At 63.9% G+C, this 19,439-nt stretch overlaps 1 protein-coding gene across 3 annotated transcripts in view; it reads left to right on the plus strand.

Moving 5' to 3' along the window:
• Nfatc1 (nuclear factor of activated T cells 1) overlaps positions 1 to 19,439 on the plus strand; it is a 101,705-nt gene that overhangs the window by 39,488 nt on the left and 42,778 nt on the right. For all 3 annotated transcript variants that reach the window (XM_048363132.1, XM_048363134.1, XM_048363133.1), the window contains exons 7-8: positions 5,171 to 5,226; positions 10,309 to 10,441. In XM_048363132.1, the coding sequence (XP_048219089.1) occupies positions 5,171 to 5,226; positions 10,309 to 10,441 (189 nt within the window). The remainder of the gene's footprint in view (positions 1 to 5,170; positions 5,227 to 10,308; positions 10,442 to 19,439) is intronic.

Genomic DNA, 19,439 nt, shown 5'->3' on the forward strand with positions numbered 1-19,439 from the left:
CTCCGGGGAGCAGGGCCGGCTGAGGGGCATCCGGCCCAGCACAGCCTCCATCTCTGGCGTGATGCAGACCAGGCCTTCCCCGCCGGTGGCGCACAGCGGCGTGGCTCACACCTCCCCGTGTCAGCTGGAGTGTTGGCCTGCGGCTCGCTGTGCGCTGCCTGAGGTAGAGGAGAGGGGGCTGGGTCGTCTCTGTTAACGTTTCTTAGCGTGTGGGAGGGCCCCCTTATTCTCGTGCTGGAGGCCCGTGCCCAGGAAGGTCACATGGGAAGGGGTAGGACCTTTAGGCAGGACCTACAGGAAGTGATGGGGCCCTAGAGGGTACCTGAGGGGTGAGCCTGGCCACGTGGTCCCCTCCCCGCACAGTCCCCTGTGAGTACCACCTCACCAGGCCTCCCCCTCCCCCACCCGGCCACATGGTCCCCTCCCCACACAGTCCCCTGTGAGTACCACCTCACCAGGCCTCCCCCTCCCCCACCCGGCCACGTGGTCCCCTCCCCACACAGTCCCCTGTGAGTACCACCTCACCAGGCCCTCCCCCTCCCCCACCCGGCCACGTGGTCCCCTCCCCACACAGTCCCCTGTGAGTACCACCTCACCAGGCCTCCCCCCTCCCCCCGCCACGTGGTCCCCTCCCCACACAGTCCCCTGTGAGTACCACCTCACCAGGCCTCCCCCCTCCCCCCGCCACGTGGTCCCCTCCCCACACAGTCCCCTGTGAGTACCACCTCACCAGGCCCTCCCCCTCCCCCACCCGGCCACGTGGTCCCCTCCCCACACAGTCCCCTGTGAGTACCACCTCACCAGGCCTCCCCCCTCCCCCCGCCACGTGGTCCCCTCCCCACACAGTCCCCTGTGAGTACCACCTCACCAGGCCCTCCCCCTCCCCCACCCGGCCACGTGGTCCCCTCCCCACACAGTCCCCTGTGAGTACCACCTCACCAGGCCTCCCCCCTCCCCCCGCCACGTGGTCCCCTCCCCACACAGTCCCCTGTGAGTACCACCTCACCAGGCCTCCCCCTCCCCCACCCGGCCACATGGTCCCCTCCCCACACAGTCCCCTGTGAGTACCACCTCACCAGGCCTCCCCCCTCCCCCCGCCACGTGGTCCCCTCCCCACACAGTCCCCTGTGAGTACCACCTCACCAGGCCTCCCCCCTCCCCCACCCGGCCACGTGGTCCCCTCCCCACACAGTCCCCTGTGAGTACCACCTCACCAGGCCTCCCCCCTCCCCCCGCCACGTGGTCCCCTCCCCACACAGTCCCCTGTGAGTACCACCTCACCAGGCCTCCCCCTCCCCCACCCGGCCACATGGTCCCCTCCCCACACAGTCCCCTGTGAGTACCACCTCACCAGGCCTCCCCCCTCCCCCCGCCACGTGGTCCCCTCCCCACACAGTCCCCTGTGAGTACCACCTCACCAGGCCTCCCCCCTCCCCCCGCCACGTGGTCCCCTCCCCACACAGTCCCCTGTGAGTACCACCTCACCAGGCCTCCCCCCTCCCCCCGCCACGTGGTCCCCTCCCCACACAGTCCCCTGTGAGTACCACCTCACCAGGCCCTCCCCCTCCCCCACCCGGCCACGTGGTCCCCTCCCCACACAGTCCCCTGTGAGTACCACCTCACCAGGCCTCCCCCCCACCCGGCCACCAATGTGAGTCGCAGTGGGAATCAGACGGGTGGAAGCAGCACCCAGAGCCCTCTCCCTGGCTAGGCACCACGGATCCTCCTTTGTCCGTGGATCTGATCATGCAGATGTTCTCTTTGCCTGTGTGGGTTGACGGATTCAGGCTGCCGACCTCTATGGCGGTGGTCCTGAGTGAAGCTGTGGTGACGTTCACGTGTGAGGTCCAGTGTCGACACGTGTGATGCCCCCGCACGTTCCTGGGGTGCAGTTGATTGTCACTCTTGCTTCGGCTCGGCCGCCTGGCACTGGCAGGCCGTTTCCAAAGCAGCCGGCCGTCCCTGTTCCGCCATGGAGGCCTGTGGGGGCGGGCACGGCCAGGAAGCAGAGGTCCGGGTGGACTAGGGCCGCCTCGCTCAGATGGTCCATGCGGGGACGAGAGGCGGAGCAGCCCAACCTGGGGCGCGGGGCTGGGCTGCGTCCGCCCCCCTGAAGGAAGGCCTGTCAGGCCTGGCTCCTCACGACGCCGGGACCTCGCCTGGCCAGCACGGCCCGAGGGGCACGCTCAGGCGAGGAGGACGCGAGACAATCCCCGGAAGACGGCCGGCCCCGGAGGAGTCCCGGCGGCTGGCCCGGGCGGGCGCGCGGCTCCGCCCTCCCCGGCAGGGGACCGGCCCGTGGGCCGAGGCCGCGGCTTCCCGCGGCCCGTGGAGCCCTCGGCGGGTGTGGCAGGGAAGCCTTTCCGATGACTCACGCCGCAGGGAATTCCCTAATGATTTGGAATATTTTTACTTCTGGACTCGGACACAGTTTCCGACGGAGACTCCAGGAGGGCCAGATAAGACAGAACACAAAGGCCCTTTCAGGGCGGCCCTGCCTCCCCGGGAGAGGCTGGGGGGGCGCGGCCCGAGCCTGCCGCCGCCGAGCGCGGATGGATGCCACGGGCCGCTCGGGGGTGCCGGGCGTCCTCCTCTGCCACGTGGGAGCCGCCCGGGGGCCTCATCGGGGTCTCCTGCAAGGCGCACCTTTCGGCCCGTTCCACGGTACTTCAGCCCGTGTCTCAGCTTGAAACGGTCGCTGAGTGTGTGTTCTGAGCAAAACCACGTCTCTACTTTCAAAAGCCCGGACGGTTCAGGGTTCTCCAGGGGGCGAAGACGCGGCCTGTCCTCCCTGCTGGGCGGGAGCTGCCGAGGGTGGAGGGCCTGGGCTGGGGGGGAGGGTGGGGGCCGGCCACAGGGAGCCCATGGGTTGCAACTGGCACAGGAGCCGCCTGGCTCCCAGGAGCCAGATGTTCGTGGGACCCCGTGTTGTGTGTGACAGCTCCAGGGAGGTCAGACGGCAGGGACGGCCCTTGTCCTTCTGCTGGTAGCAGGCTGGATGCTGGGTCCTAGGCTGGCCGGCCACACAGCCCGGCGGCTCACAGTGGGCTCCCTCCTGGTATTCTGGTGGGGGCGCCTCCCATGGAGCCCCGGCACGGGAGGGAAAATGCTCGCTTCTGTGTACGGCTTTGCAGCAGCCACCCCAGGTCCCTGCCTTACTTACGTCTCACCCATGGTTTTAGCCTCGGCACACGCTGGGGGGGCATCCGAATTGCCCTCAGGAGGCCCGGGGGCGCCCTAGGGTAGAGCAAGTGCCTCAGTTTCCCCCCTCCCTCTCCCAGCATACACACTGCTTCCCCTCCCCGGCAGCAAAGGCTGCTGCCCCTCCGTGGGTTTCCTGGCGAACCTTCAGGGATGTTGAGGTCCAGGCTAGCCACGCCACCCGTGGTGAGCGTGCCTGAGCGCCAGCCGCAGCCCCTGGGGCTTCTTGCGGGCGGCGAGGGGTCTGCCGCCATTCGACGGCTTCAGCGGTTGTCCCGCAGGGGCCGCGAGGGCCTTCATCCCAGGAGCGGGGGTCGGCCTGCCGCCGCCAGTCAGCCGCACATCGGGGAGGGGGCCCTCCAGCAGACCCCCGGGGGGGGTGCCCGTGAGGTGCGGTTGGAGTTAAACTGCTTCCTTGCCAACGTCTCTGAGCCTCCAGGGCCCAGGAGTCGCTGCTTGTGACTCTGGTGCAGTGGGAGTGGCCGCGTGTATTTTTAGGTTCCTGATATTTTCCCAGAGGATGCTGGTCTGATGGGGCCTCAGGTGTCCCAGAGGCTGGCGTGGCCCGGCAAGGCCCGATGACTCACAGGTCCCTCCACCCTCTGGCGCCCGGGGGGAGAGGGTGGCTCCTCTGTCCGTGGTGTGCTGGATCGGAACACACACGTGCGCTTTGCTAATGGACCTCGAGCATCATCTCAGTGTGTGTGCCTAGGTCGCTCTCGGAGGGTCAAAGCGGGGGCGGGGAGGTGACCCTGGTGGGCTCCCTGTCCGCCCCCCAGGGGGGACACACAGGCAGAGCTCTGCCCCGGGGCAGCAGGTACCCTCCTCCAGGGAGGCTCGCACCTCGCAGCTGGCTAAGAACAATCAGTTCTTTCATTGTGTTTCCAGAAGCCTTTGAATTTTTTTTAAGCATGCAAACAGCCACTAGGCTAAGGTTAAAATGCCTCGTGCTTTGCATTTCTGAATCCCAGTGGCAAGAAGTAGCCAAAGGAAGTTTTCTTCTTGTCTTTCCAGTAGTTCCTCGGGGCAGAGGGTCGGCCTCCCTTGACTTCTGCTCCCAGCTTGGGAGGTTGGGCCGTGTGTTGGGGGCTGGGGGGACCTGCAAGCCAGGCAGCAGAGCTCAGCAGCAGCCCCGGCCCTGAATGGCTTCCTGGGTGCCTGGTCACCTGGTTTCTGTCCCTGGGAAACCGTGGAGGCGTAGACCCTGTCCTGACTCACGCGGGGCCCGGGACGCAGGTGTGGCGTGAGCCGGGACTGCGGCCATGGGTGTGGGCACGGGCACGGGGATTGACGGCGACAGATACTCAGATGCGTGTGCCAGCGCAGGTCGGAAGGGCCTTGGGCATGGCATGTTTGGGCCGCCCCGGGCTGTGGCACTTGAGAGGGACAGGCAAGCGTGCGGTTTGTCTGTGAAGCTGGCCATCCATGCAGCCTAGCCTTCCACCTGACAGGACCTAGTATGCCCGGGCCTGCCACCCCCAGCCCTTCCCTGAGCCCCTGTGCCCGGGCCTCCACCCCCAGCCCCTCCCTGAGCCCCTGTGCCCGGGCCTCCACCCCCAGCCCCTCCCTGAGCCCCTGTGCCCAGGCCTCCACCCCCAGCCCCTCCCTGAGCCCCTGTGCCCGGGCCTCCACCCCCAGCCCCTCCCTGAGCCCCTGTGCCCGGGCCTCCCACCCCCAGCCCCTCCCTGAGCCCCTGTGCCCGGGCCTCCACCCCCAGCCCCTCCCTGAGCCCCTGTGCCCAGGCCTCCACCCCCAGCCCCTCCCTGAGCCCCTGTGCCCAGGTCTCCCACCCCCAGCCCCTCCCTGAGCCCCTGTGCCCAGGCCTCCACCCCCAGCCCCTCCCTGAGCCCCTGTGCCCAGGCCTCCACCCCCAGCCCCGCCCTGAGCCCGTGCACCTGAGGGCCACCTGGGAAGTTTGGGGTGCGTCCCCACCACACACAGTGACATGTTTTTCTGCCTCCCTCCACAGATGGCCACCACGTCTGGGAGATGGAAGCAAAAACAGACCGAGACCTGTGCAAGCCAGTAAGTGTCCAGAGTGCTGTGGGTGGAGTTTGTGCAAGTGAAGTCACGCGTGCACATTGAGTCACGAGGAAACGGCCTCACTGCACTAGCTGAAACCGGGGCTGCTGTGAGGGGAGAACTGGCCAGGAAGGCTGGGGAGCTGGGGGGCTCTTCACCCCGCAAGGCAGAGGCTGGGGAGCAGCTGGGGGGGCTCTTCACCCCGCAAGGCAGAGGCTGGGGAGCAGCTGGGGGGGCTCTTCACCCCGCAAGGCAGAGGCTGGGGAGCAGCTGGGGGGGCTCTTCACCCCACAAGGCAGAGGCTGGGGAGCTGGGGGGCTCTTCACCCTGCAAGGCAGAGGCTGGGGAGCAGCTGGGGGGGCTCTTCACCCTGCAATGCAGAGGCTGGGGAGCAGCTGGGGGGGGCTCTTCACCCTGCAAGGCAGAGGCTGGGGAGCTGGGGGGCTCTTCACCCTGCAAGGCAGAGGCTGGGGAGCAGCTGGGGAGCTTGGGGGGCTCTTCACCCTGCAAGGCAGAGGCTGGGGAGCAGCTGGGGAGCTGGGGGGCTCTTCACCCTGCAAGGCAGAGGCTGGGGAGCAGCTGGGGAGCTGGAGGGTCTTCACCCTGCAAGGCAGAGGCTGGGGAGCAGCTGGGGAGCTGGGGGGCTCTTCACCCTGCAAGGCCTTGTTATAAAAGCAGTAGGAAGCGGGCGCCATCCCGCATCACAGGGCCAGCTCCACTGTGTCCCTGAGAATACACCTGTCAGGGGCCGCGGGGCCCCCTTGGGGTGTGGCCTCGCACAGGCCGCTGGCCCGGGCTCCGTGGTGTTCTCCACCACCTGTGCGGGTGCCCAGGACGTGCCTCGACATGCCGCGCCCCCCACGGGACTGGGCTGTGACCTGCCCGCCTCTCCAGAGGGCTGCGCTCAGCTCTGCGCGGAGCGCTTGTGCTCTCGGCTCCACACAGAGGAGAGGCCCGAGCCAGCCCGTCTGCCGGGCCCGGCGCGGCTCACCGGGTTACCGAGGAGCGGGGGGCGCACACGTGCCGGAACCACGGTACACTCGTGCTGCTCCGTGCCTGGTGTCACCGCCCCCGATCCCTGCCGGCCCGTGGTTCACGGCACCTGTGCACACTCCCTCTTCACTGTTACACTTCCTTTGCACTGCTGGCTCACGGGAGGCGTGCACCTCAGGGCAAGTCTTGTTTCCAATGGGCTCCTCACAGAGCTAAATTTGGTCTGGCGTGACCGAGACCACCCTTTCTTTGCCGGATGGACCAGCGTGGTCTGTCTTCCTCCAGCCTTCCTCTTCTCATTTGAAGCGGCTGTCACAGAGGCAGTGGTCAGTTGTGTCTTGTTTTCTTTTTTTCAACGTGTGCCAGTCCTGGGGCTTGAACGCAGGGCCTGGGCGCTGTCCTCGAGCTTCTTTAACTCTAGGCTAGTGCTCTGTCACTTTGAGCCATAGTTCCACTTTCAGGTGGTTTGGAGTTTTTTTTTTTTTTTTGCTAGTTTATTAGATAAGAGTCTCATGGACTTTCCTGCCCAGGCTGGCTTCAAACCATGAGCCTCAGATCTCAGCCTCTTGAGTAGCTAGGATGACAGATGTGGGCCACCAGTTCCCAGTTTCTTTCTGTCTTTGTAATGGGCACAGTAGTCCACTGGTGTTCACAGTAATGATTGATACAGCGAGGTAGGGTTCTAGCCCCGGACCCTGTGTGTTTTCTGCCCCGATCTAAAACATGTCCTGGGTAATGAGTAGGGTTTTGGAGAAACCCCAAGTCTTCCTGCGTTCCGGCGCTCATGCCGCGCACCGCCGCCAGGGCGTGTGAACGGCCTCCCCGTGAGCGTGGGCGGCGGGGCCGTGGTGTGTCTGCCGAGTGTGTGGCGAGCCGCCCCGCCGGCCTCGGCCTGCTGGCGCACACAGGGCAGCGCGAGGTGTGCGGGCGGGGCGTGTGCTGCTCTCCCCTCGGCAGACGGGACCAGGGCTCCCCTAGCACAGCATGGCTCAGAGTTACCCAGCACAGACCAGCCCGTCCCCCTCTGCCCAGGCAGCTCCACCCGAAGGAAACCCAGGCCTCTTCCTGGTGCCGACCCAATCCCTAGAGGCCTTTCTATGTGCTAAGTCAGCTGGAAAGAGCCCCCTTGGCCCGGGCAACACCTGCCTCTTGGGGTGGCTCACCCTCTAGGGTGCCCATCACCCCAGCACCATTGCCAGCGCAGCCTCAGCTCTCTGACTCAAGCATTCCTTCCCACCTTTACCTGGGAAGCCTGGAGGAGATGCTGTGGCTGGGGCCTGGGAGTGTGACGTGGGTGCAGACATACACACCTGCATGCTTACACATGTACATACGGAGACACACGTGCCCACACATACCCACATGCACACAGACATACACACCTGCATACCTACACATGCACATACGGAGACACACATGCCCACACATACCTGCATGCTTACACATGCACCTACGGAGACACACGTGCCCACACATACCCACACGCACACAGACATACACACCTGCATGCTTACACATGCACCTACGGAGACACACGTGCCCACACATACCCACATGCACACAGACATACACACCTGCATGCTTACACATGCACACATGGAGACACACGTGCCCACACATACCCACATGCACACAGACATACACACCTGCATGCCTACACATGCACACATGGAGACACACGTGCCCACACATACCCACACACACACAGACATACACACCTGCATGCTTACACATGCACCTACGGAGACACACGTGCCCACACGTACCCACATGCACACAGACATACACACCTGCATACCTACACATGCACATACGGAGACACACGTGCCCACACGTACCCACATGCACACAGACATACACACCTGCATACCTACACATGCACATACAGAGACACACGTGCCCACACGTACCCACATGCACACAGACATACATGCATGTGCATACCCACAGTTACACATGCACACATATGTACAGACACGCCCATGCACACATGCACACATACATACATACACACACCCATGCTCATGCACACACATGCATACGTGCACACATATCATGCATATACTCATAATATGCACATGTGCACAGTACCACACATATATACACACGATATACACTTATCCGTAGATGTGTGTGTTGTTTTGCAGGTATTTCTTAGACAAATCAGGTTTGGACTATGTAAACTTGTACTTGATATCCACTGTCTTTGATTAGCGCATGGATTTCCCGAAAGACAGCTCTGAGATGGGCGCCAGTGGCTCACACCTGTAATCCTCACTACTCGGAGACTAAGGTCTGGGGATCGAGGCTCAAACCCAGCCCAGGCAGGACAGTCCATGAGACGCTTATCTCCAGCTAACCATCAGAAAGCCAGAAGTGAAGCTGTGCCCAGCCCCGGAGTTCAAGCCCCAGGACCACTGCACACACACGCGCACACACACATCACACACAAGCTAGCTTCTGTTGTGCTGTTGCTGGCTGTGGCCCTCGTGCCCATCTGCCTGGTTTTCCTGGGCTCACGTCATTTTCATGCCCTTCCCTCTCTCCTGTTTCCTCCTCCCCGTTCAAAGGAAGACGTGCCACGGAGGTGATCTGTAGGTCCCAGGCTCATCTGTGTCGAGAGTTGAAGCGCCCTGGTCTGTGCCAGGGACAAGACACGGCCTTGGACCCTGTGCCTTGCCCGATGGGGCCCCGCGGGACGGGCCTGCCCTGCTGTGGTCCTTCCGGGCCCCTCCCGCACACGGCCCCCGCCCGAGCGGCCCCAGAGGTGTCCTCCCTGGGTCCTCTCTCGTCCTGTGGAGTCGCTCTCTCCCCTGGAGACCGTGGTGGGCCCGACAAGCAGGCGCTCCCGGGGCAGGCTCTGCCTCCCTCCGGTCAGAGTGCTCGAGTGCTCATGGGCCTGGCTCAGGCGGAGCATGCCGTGTCCAAGTGCCGTGGACAAAGCAGCCCAAACAGTGCGTGGAGCGTGGCCAGGGGTGGAACCCGGCGGCGCCGTGAGCTGCGTTCCACCGGGCCTCCGAGCTGCGCGCTGTGTGCTCAGCTGGGAGCCGTGGGAGCTCAGTGCAGGTTTCGGGGCATATTTCTTAATCTGTAAACGCAGGAGCCTGGCCTGAAATCCTTTGGATCTTTGTTTCTAACACTCTGCGGTTCAATAAATGTTGCTACAGTCGTAATAAGCTACCATTAATTATTTTAACAAAAGAAATGATACAATGGATTTTTCTTACAGTTTTCCTCTACTTACTAAACTGAAATCACATGACTAACACGAAGGGACTATAGATGTGAGGTCCCCCACAGAAATCGGGGGCAGCCGTCTCCAGGCGTGGGTTCCCACTCGGCCCGGGCGGCCCGGGGCTCCTCGGCACCGGCTGCAGTCCCGGCGTGCCTCGGTGTTGGGATCCTCACCCTTAGCCCTGGGTTTCCCACTGGGTACCAGGTACTCACGGCTGGTGTTTTCTGTCTGCCCTCGCTAGAGCACTGTTTTTGCAACCACAGAAAGGGAGGGACAGCCCCTGTGAGCTTCTGCATCCCACCCGTCTGTCCCCTGACCACCCCCGGCTCCCTGGCGAGCGTGAGTGGATTTGGGGTCTGATGGGGCATTGTGGCCCTTGTCACGGTGCGCCTCCCCAGACAGAGATAGCTGTCCCGGCTGCTTTTCCTTCCGGGTCGCCGAGTAGCGCCTCCAGCTTCAGCGGCCGTCCTCTCGAGAGCATTGCGGAGCCTCAGGTGCTGGGCAGGCGCGGGGGCCTCCCGAAGCCTGGGCTTGAGGAGCGAGGCAGCCTCGGCTCTCAGCCAGACACGCGCTGTTAGCGCTCAAGGCTTCTGTCCCGGGCTCAGCTCCATCATGAAGGCCGCCGGGGTCTCGACAGGCAGGAAGCCCAGGCAGGAGGCCCCTTCCCCGTGATGCACACACAAGGCCACGCCTTGCTGAACACACGGGAGCACAGGCGGTGAGCAGGCGCAGCCGCCGTGCCAGGCTCTGCCGTTGGCACCGGGCGGGCATGGCTGCACGGTTCCTGCTCCTTAGTGCGTGGCACTCCCGGTTAGTAAGACGCTAACTGTCGGCCTCCTCTTCCTGTTTCTCACCAGAATTCCCTGGTGGTTGAGATTCCGCCTTTCCGGAACCAGAGGATAACCAACCCAGTCCAAGTCAGCTTCTACGTCTGCAATGGGAAGAGGAAGCGAAGCCAGTATCAGCATTTTACCTACCTTCCTGCCAATGGTAACGCTGTCTTTCTAACCTTAAGTGCTGAAAGCGAGCAGAGGGGGTGCTTTTTCTAACAGACACAGAAGCTGCGGGACAGTGACGTTTAAGACGGCGCAGTTGTATCCACGTTTCCGTTGTGTGACCATCTGGTGGCGAGACAGAGTCGCCATCCTCTCGGAGGAAACTGAGTCTCGGTTGTATTTTCCTTCACGGCTGGTGCGCGTTGGGGCTTGCCGTTTCACTGGCGCGTGCGCACTCGCGAGCGTGCAGCAGCCCCGCGGCTCCTGCGCTCAGCAGCCGAGGTGCGGTGGCGTGTGCTGAAATTCCATGGTGCTTTACGGTAGAAAGCAGAACACGACCAGCTGGTTTGTAGGTAGCTTGAGAAATAAGCCTTGGCTGTCCAGCCCAGAGCCAGTACCCACCGTGGCCTCGGGGGAGGGGGCGGACCCAGGTGCGTTTGCCCCAGGGCCCCCGGGGCAAGGGCAGGAGCAGGTTTGCCTCCTGTGCTGCTGCCCGGGTCTGTCCAGGGTCCCCCCCCCCCGCACCCCCCCGGGAGCAGAGCTTTGGGGTGGAGGTACTGCTGCGCGGTCTGGCCGCCCCGTCACAGAGTTCGTGCAACACCTTTCTAACTTTTTAATAAGACGTTCCCCCGAGAAGATGCCATGTTTGTTGTTTGCTCACTGCATCCGACTTTAGGAAACAGGGCCGGGCGTCTCAGGCCTCGCTTGCTCCGTGGCACCCTGCGCCGGCCGGGGCAGGAGCCGCGTGGGCAGGGGCAGGGACGGGGTCCCGGGAGTCCCGGGCTTGGGGTCCGCTAGCCTCGTCCACAGAGGTTTTCACATTGTGGCTCTCCGTCTGAAAATGGAAGAGGTCCGTGTAATTTCGAAGAGAGGCAGCCGCACGGGAGTCTTAGGAAAATAAAGTACATCTCGAAGGTCTCAGTTTTCTCTGAAACACTGGCGGTAGGCTAGCTAAGAAGAGTGCCTTGGGAAGCCCGAGCCGCCGAGGCCATCGAGCTCGCGTAGTCGGGGCTGTGGTGGGGTGACCCCGCCCTGGGGGGGTCCTCTGTGAACCGGAGCTCTAGGGAATGCCCCCGGCGGCCCCGCCCGGCTGCCCCTTCCCACCCCGCAGCGTCCCCCCACCCCCCCCCGCATGGCTCCCACCCTTTCTTGGAATGATGTACAATCTCATACAAAAGAAAATATGTAATCCTTTTATGAAAGGGCAGTGGTCATGTCCTCATTAAACTGCCAGCATGGTGAGCAAAAACTGATTATGGCAAAGAAAACCCAGGCTTTGTACAGGAAACGTGTGTTCCAAAGCAATGCAGAGTGCTCCTGTGGGCAGCACAGGTGCTAACGCATCGTAGATAAGAGCGCGGAAGTCCGCGTCTTTCCTGTGTGCCGACACCCCCGTCGCCGCTCGGGCTCAGTGGGTGCCGGGGGTCAGCACGGGTGCAGGACACCCCCCTTCATGGGGGGCCAAGGCCGGGTGCCCTGTGTGGCCGGGTCCCCCCGCCCCGCCCCGCCCCGCAGCTGTGCCCCACTTCCCGCCCGGTACCCGTCTGCCTCCCACACTCCGAGTCATCCTGGCACCGGCTGCTCCTCTGCTCATCGTGCCCAGCCTGGACCGGCCGCAGAGCGGGTCTCCACGGCGCCGTCGCGGGCGCGGGAGTCTGGTTCTGACCTCCCTCCAACCTCTTCCACCCCGGCTCTCCTAGACGTTGGCCCTCAGCCCCGAGGCGGTCCCGTGGTTGGCGAGCAGTTCCCCCGTCACCGACTGGGGCTCCCTTACAGAGACGGAGGTGACTGCGGGCTGGACCCCCGCGGCCCAGCCCCTGAGGGCGGCCAGCTGTCAACACGTGCTCCCTACAGTAAATAAACCACAGATGTAGACCTGGAGCCGCGAGTCCCGTGTGGTGTCTGGTGTTCGTCCTCCACGCGCAGCCTTTCCCTCGTCCCTGGCGTCGAGACCCTCGCTCCCGCGCCCTGAGCTCCTGCTGGGGCACCTGCCTGCCTTCCCTAGGCCGAGCCCTCCGCGCACGGGAGAGCTCGGGGTGGACCCGAGCCCCGGGCCCGTGCCGGGTTTTGCTCGCCCTCCGCTCTCCGTGGACGCCCCCTGGGAGGCGGGGAGCCTGGCGCTGGGTTTGGCTGTGCGGCTGTGCGGCCTCATGCCTGTGTGTGGCGCAGGAGTCTGTGTTTCCAGCCGACACTGTGCAGGCAGACAGGTTCTTCTTAAAACGGCCACATGCTGGTGACACGGTCACAGAAATAAATACAGTGAAACCCTACCTGTGACGTTCATCTTCGTGCCCGCGATGGAAGAGCCTGTCGCGCTTAGTCCCCTTTCAGGCCGGGGGAAAGCGTGCTTCAAGAGCCCTGGCCGCCCCCCCCCCCCCGCAGGGCTGGCTCTCCCAGGCCGCCCTCTGTGCTTCAGTACTGGAAACGCACATGCCCGAGGTGTGAGTTGTTTGTGGGAGGGAGAAGGCCCCCGGGCACTCCGGCACAGCCTGCCTAGTCTCAGGGCTAGCCTCGTCTCCTGACGGGCAGCGAGTTCGAGGCCGTGCCTGCCTGTGCTCCTGCCCCCTCCCGGAGCTAGGCCGGGCGAGGCCCCGTCGGTGGTGGGGGGGGGGTCTGGCTCCCCGGCCTGGGTGGGGACAGCGGGTTAGGAGCCCCTCCACTCAGCCTTCTGCACCCTGCCGTTACCAGAAAGCACTGGTGCGGTCACGAGCCCTGCACAGCATGTGACCTACTCAGAAAAGACTTCTTAAGCGTCTTGTTCATCACTGTGCTTGCTTCACTGGGCCCGGATTCAATCTTCCGGAAGGAAAACGTGCTGTCTTTCAGCTGAGCCCCGAGAGCTAGGGCTCCCTGGACGGGCTCTGCCCGCCACGGCCACTGTGTCCGTGTATTTCACCACAGTGGCCGTTACTTCAACCGTCGTCAGTCCGTGATGCCAGGGCCCGGGTCTGTGGGGCTTCTCCCCCATGGCTTCCACAGGGGGTGTCCTCAGCTGGGCTTGGTGCGTTCCCTGTTCCTGGGCCTAGAGGGTGAGCCCGACACTGACCTGAAAGATGGATGGGGGAAAAGCTCTTCAGGAAAAGAAAACTGACGTGAATTCAGTGCATCCCCTTTCAGATAAGGAAATACGTCACCACCGATGATCGGGTCTTTTGATCTGAAACGGTGCTAGCTGATCTCCTGGGAACTGGTGTGAGGCCCCTGGCTGCCCGCTGTGCCCCGGGGAAGGTGGAGGTCGGAAGGCCTCCCATCCTCAGAGCCAGGAGCCCCTGCCTGGGGCACCGGGCCCTGCTTAGGGTCAGAGCCCTGGGGTGGGGGCAGAGGGTCATCTGGTGGATGGGGCAGCAGTGTCTGAGATAAAGCCTGCGTGTCCCCTTGGCGCTGGTGTCAGGAGGCCCACCTCAGGGGAAGGCTTCCAGGGACAGTAGATCCCCTTGGTGGTGTCTGGCCCCTGAGGCTCCCAGCCGCCCTGTGAGATGTGAGTCCACCGGAGAATTGAACTCCAGCAAAGAACCGATTTCTTCTCTTCATGTTACTAAGGAGCACATCTTTCTGGTCCTACAACAATGAGCTAACATCGAATCATCCATTTCTATCCTAAGGGGACGAAAGGAAACAGACTCGGCTAGTTCTTGTCTGCACTGTTAAATCTAGAAATCGCAGTAGCATGTAGGTGGGCCTGGGCCTGGAGGGCTGGACACTAACCCGAGAAGGCTCCCGTGGAAATGTCTTGGCGCCAGTCCCAGCTCACGAGCCTCCCCCGAGGGCCCGGCAGAGCTCGGTGCACAGATTGGCTGCACCCACAGGCTGGAGCACACCCTTCCCTAGAGGCTTGCCTCCACCCCCACCACCCCACCCGGTGTCTGGAGCCCTCCTGTGGCTCACTGCCCCTCCTGGGTGGTGCAGTCTGCTTGCTCCTCGTGATCATGAGATTGGCCTTGGGGACTGCAGCCCACTCTTCTGGAGATGGGCCTGTGTTAGCTGGAACATGAAAGACCTTTCCGTGCTAGGCCAGGCCGGACTGGGGCCCCCCGAAGGCAGAAGGGACACGGGGCCAGGCTGGGCTAGAGGGGACACGGGGCGGGGCCGGACTGAGGACCCCCGAAGGCAGAGGTCCCCTAGAAGCTCTTAGCTGCGCCCCATCTGTAGCCCGCATCGCACATGTAAACCAGCATCCTAACCCTTGGTATTGGACCTCCTCCCTGCCAGCCTTCATCCCCAGCCTTCCCCCCATCACAGAGGACCCCCCAATTTCAAATAAGCCAGGTCGCGCCAGCTCTACCCCACGTGGCTGTTGATTTGGTGAGTCCCGGTGTCTCCATCACCAAATGAAGTCTGCGAGACCCCAGGAGAGGTGGGGCCAGGAGAGCTCCAGCCGGCCCCTGCGCCTCACCTAGGCCCCCGGGAGCCTCTGCCCCCACTCTGCGGGTCCCGTGCCAGCTCCATCCTGGGACCCCGCGTGCAGAGCTCCCCACTGGAGCAGCGCCTCCCGAGGGGAGAGTGCCCCGCCGTCCTGCCCCGTGAGGGCTCGCCTTGGCATCTCAGCCCCCTGTGCTGAGTCCGGTGCGCAGAGGTCACGTGACGAGACGCCAGGCAGCGGGCCGGGCGGGCCCCTCCGCCCCCGAGGGAACTGTGGTCACTGCGAGAGACCTGCCCACACCCCACGTCCCAGTTCCTAGGAGAGCCGGGATGCCCGGATCACCCAGAGCTAGCGTGGTCCCAGAGATGTGCAGGCTTCACCACAGCTACACACCCACACGCGGGCTGTGCGCACCTCGGGGTGCCTGAACCTAGGGCTCCCAAAGAGGAAGAGGCCCGGGGGGGGGAGGGGACAGGGGATGGGGTTGAGAGAAGGGATGAGAGAGAGAGTATACGTGGACATGGCGGGGCGTGAGGGACGGCCACGTCCCGGGGAGGACCTGTGCAGCGGGAGATGCCCGCCAGCGCCCCAGAGCTTCCGAAGGCTCACGGCACGTAGTGGCCCACGAGGAGAAGGGGCAGAAGGCGGGTTCCCTTAGAACTCTACGGGCCACAGGCCACCACAAACAAACACGGTCTGAGTCTGCACCAGACAAGAAACCTGGGCAGAAGGTGTGCGTGGGCCGGGCGGGTAGGCCGGAGGGACCCCCTCCAGGACCTGCCCGCCCCCCGGATGGCACCACCTGCTGCCCCACCTGGCTCCGTCCTCTGCTGGCGCCACAGGCCTGGGTCCCCGCCGCAGGAGGGTGAGTCACGGACTCGGAGCACGAAGTGCGGCTTTGGCGGTTACCGAGAGAAACGTGATCGATGTGTACTTTGGCTGTGCAGTCTGTTTTGACCTTCCTCTGGAATCAGCCTAATTGGTAATCAGCACAGCTGTGCCACGGGGAGCGCGAGCTTGGCCACACCCGGGCCGTGGCTGGTGCCCACGGAACCCTCCGTTCTGGCTCCGTCACTTTTGACCTGAGACCCGGGGACTGACAGATCTCTGAGCCTCCTTGGATGCTTGTGGAGATGGGTGTTCTCAGCCCCCCATGGCTGGGCTGATGCAGAGACTGGGAGAATCCACAGCCGCCCCCGCCGCCCCTCGCACAGGGCCAGGCCCCGGCGGAGCTGGGTTCAGCGTGTGCATCTAAGGCATTTGCTTTCGGAAGATAAACTTGAGGCCCCAGAAATCTGAAATCCCCCGGGTGCTTGGGGATCCAGGCAGGCTGAGACAAGCAGTCACGTTCCCTGGTTCTGAGGAAGTTCCTGGCTCCATGCTGCAGGGCTGACAGGCCGAGGGGCCGACCGATGGGCTAATGGGACAGGCGGACAGGCGGACGGTTTGATGGGCTGGCGTGAGGCCTTCCCTCCGGTGCTCCCAGGCCCTCCAGGCTGCACAGGCAGAGGGATACACCTGCACTACTGGGCCTGGACTCAGATGGTCCCATTCGCCGCTTTCCTGCGTTTAAAGCCCTGCCCTCAGATGGTCATCTCTGCTGTTGGTGTTGATGGCAAAACTTGGGCCTTAATGTCACACAGCAAACGAGGAGAGTCCGATCTTTGTTTCCTAGGACTTAGACTTGGGTCAAATGTCTTTTGTCAGGACTTCAAAGGATACCTGGCAAAGAATTCAAGCTGAAACAATTGCGACTGCTTGGAAATGTGGGCATCCGGGAAGGGACGCGTGTGCCGGGCACGTCCAGCATGCGGGCATCCGGGAAGGGACGCGTGTGCCGGGCACGTCCAGCATGCAGGCATCCGGGAAGGGACGCGTGTGCCGGGCACGTCCAGGGCACGTCCAGGGCACGTCCAGCATGCGGGCATCCGGGAAGAGACGCGTGTGCCGGGCACGTCCAGGGCACGTCCAGGGCACGTCCAGCATGCGGGCATCCGGGAAGGGACGCGTGTGCCGGGCACGTCCAGCATGCGGGCATCCGGGAAGGGACGCGTGTGCCAGGCACGTCCAGGGCACGTCCAGCATGCGGGCATCCGGGAAGGGACGCGTGTGCCGGGCACGTCCAGCATGCGGGCATCCGGGAAGGGACACGTGTGCCGGGCACGTCCAGGGCACGTCCAGCATGCGGGCATCCGGGAAGGGACGCGTGTGCCGGGCACGTCCAGGGCACGTCCAGCATGCGGGCATCCGGGAAGAGACGCGTGTGCCGGGCACGTCCAGGGCACGTCCAGGGCACGTCCAGCATGCGGGCATCCGGGAAGGGACGCGTGTGCCGGGCACGTCCAGCATGCGGGCATCCGGGAAGGGACGCGTGTGCCGGGCACGTCCAGGGCACGTCCAGCATGTGGGCATCCGGGAAGGGACGCGTGTGCCGGGCACGTCCAGGGCACGTCCAGCATGCGGGCATCCGGGAAGGGACGCGTGTGCCGGGCACGTCCAGCATGCGGGCATCCGGGAAGGGACACGTGTGCCGGGCACGTCCAGGGCACGTCCAGCATGCGGGCATCCGGGAAGGGACGCGTGTGCCGGGCACGTCCAGGGCACGTCCAGCATGCGGGCATCCGGGAAGAGACGCGTGTGCCGGGCACGTCCAGGGCACGTCCAGGGCACGTCCAGCATGCGGGCATCCGGGAAGGGACGCGTGTGCCGGGCACGTCCAGCATGCGGGCATCCGGGAAGGGACGCGTGTGCCGGGCACGTCCAGGGCACGTCCAGCATGTGGGCATCCGGGAAGGGACGCGTGTGCCGGGCACCTCCAGCATGCAGGACACCACAGGTACAAGGCCACCCAGTCGCCATTCCAACGGGCTGCCCTCTGTCCCTGCAGGCAGGGACCAGGGCAGCATCCCCAGCTGGCGCAGCCTCAGTCCCGGCACGGGAGTGACGGGAGTGATGGGGGCCCTGAGGTTGGGTCCTGGCTGGGTCCTCACAAAGTGCCGGAGCATCGTTGCTCTGTCCTGTGAGGGTGCCGGACTTAGCGTGGAGCACCCACGACAGCACTTAAACTCGGTGGAAGCTCCCCCTCCCCCGCCCTCCTGGGGCACTGGGCTTCGTCCGTGCTGAGTCCCCCTCAGATCTGGAGACGGGGCAGGGTGCGGGCAGCCCCCGTGGCACCTCTGGGCCACACAGGCTCCCTTCACGCCTCCCTGTCTCGGGCAGATCTCGCTCTGTCTTATAGCGAGGGAAACGGAGACTGGGGGAATTCATGCGCAGAAAGACCACGCAGCCAGTGGACAGCTCCCTCCCATGTGCTTCGGGTGGCCACGTCCCTGCATGCCAGCTGCCTGCCCGTGTGTGAGAACCCAGTCCGCGTGGGCAGAGTCAGGAAGGAGAACCGAAAGGAAAACCCGAGGCAGGCACCGCCCACCCCTTGTGTGGCGTGTCTGTGGGCGCCGACCCTGGACCTAGCACGAGTTGGGTGCTGGGCACTCTGCTGGGCATGGTGGCACAGGGAGGAAGGTTATCAAAAGCTCTCAACCCAGCTTGGCTGCCTGCACTTCTTCAGAGAGCCATCTGCTCCCCCAAATCCACACAACGATTAGGTCCTGAGTGCTGGCATTTGGTATGGCAGCCCCCCCCCCCCCCCAGATGAGAACAGTCTGTCTTCACAGAGGCCATCAAGCGCCAGGCAGGACTGAAGCCCCGCCATGCCTCCCGCCCTCTGCGCTCGAGACACACACAGCTCCTGGGGTATGGGTGTGGGGTCTGCACCTTCGGGCCCACCGGAAGCACCGAGTGACAGGAGCCCCGACACACATCCCCACTCGTGTGGAGACCAGCTGCCCGTCTGACGGCCTCCTCTGGATGAGGCCTCACCCCTCTACCCCCGGGCACTGGGGATCAAACCCAGAGCCCCTGGCCCCTGGGGATTTCCCGCCACGGAGCTGCCTTTCAGCCCAGCCTGGAGTCACAGGACGCAGACGCGAGCAGTTTGCCTGACGTCTGGGCTGACACAGCCGTGTAACAGTCTACCTGACGTCTGGGCTGACACAAACACTAGCAGGCTGCCTCACGTCTGGGCCGACACTCTTCTCAGAAAGTCACAGGCTGTGGTTCTCACGGCCACAGCTGGCCCTAGCCACTGTCTCCCCCGTTTACGAGGGCAGTCTTGGGGTTTGAGGCCTGCTGTGACTCAGTCTCCCATCTACTCCAGGGTCCTGTTTGGGGAAGTGTCCCTCTGCCGCCCCCCCATCTTCTCGTCAGTTAGAACTTAGTTGCTGTTTGTGAAAGAGGCACAGAACCCCCGAGGCTGGAGGAGCCACTCTCCACCAGGAGGCCTTGGGCTCAGGGCCAGAAGCCCTAGGGGGATCTGGGAAAAATCCAAATTCTGGCTAGCTTCAGCAGGGCCGGTGGCCAGCTGGAAGGGAAGCCCCCCAGAGCGGCCTGTGGGCTGGTACTCACAGCTCTGTCCAACAGAGGCTCTGCACACACTTGCCGCTGAGCGAGGTGTGATAGCACGGCCCAAATCTGGGCTGCAGAGCCCCGGCTGTGATGTGATGGCCCCGGGCCTTAGACACCATGGGTACCGGTGGGCACTCAGAGTCCCGCCTGGCCTGGACTGAAGGGGAGCCAG

Source organism: Perognathus longimembris, chromosome 15 (genome assembly GCF_023159225.1).
Source record: "Perognathus longimembris pacificus isolate PPM17 chromosome 15, ASM2315922v1, whole genome shotgun sequence".
Lineage (NCBI taxonomy): Eukaryota > Metazoa > Chordata > Mammalia > Rodentia > Heteromyidae > Perognathus > Perognathus longimembris.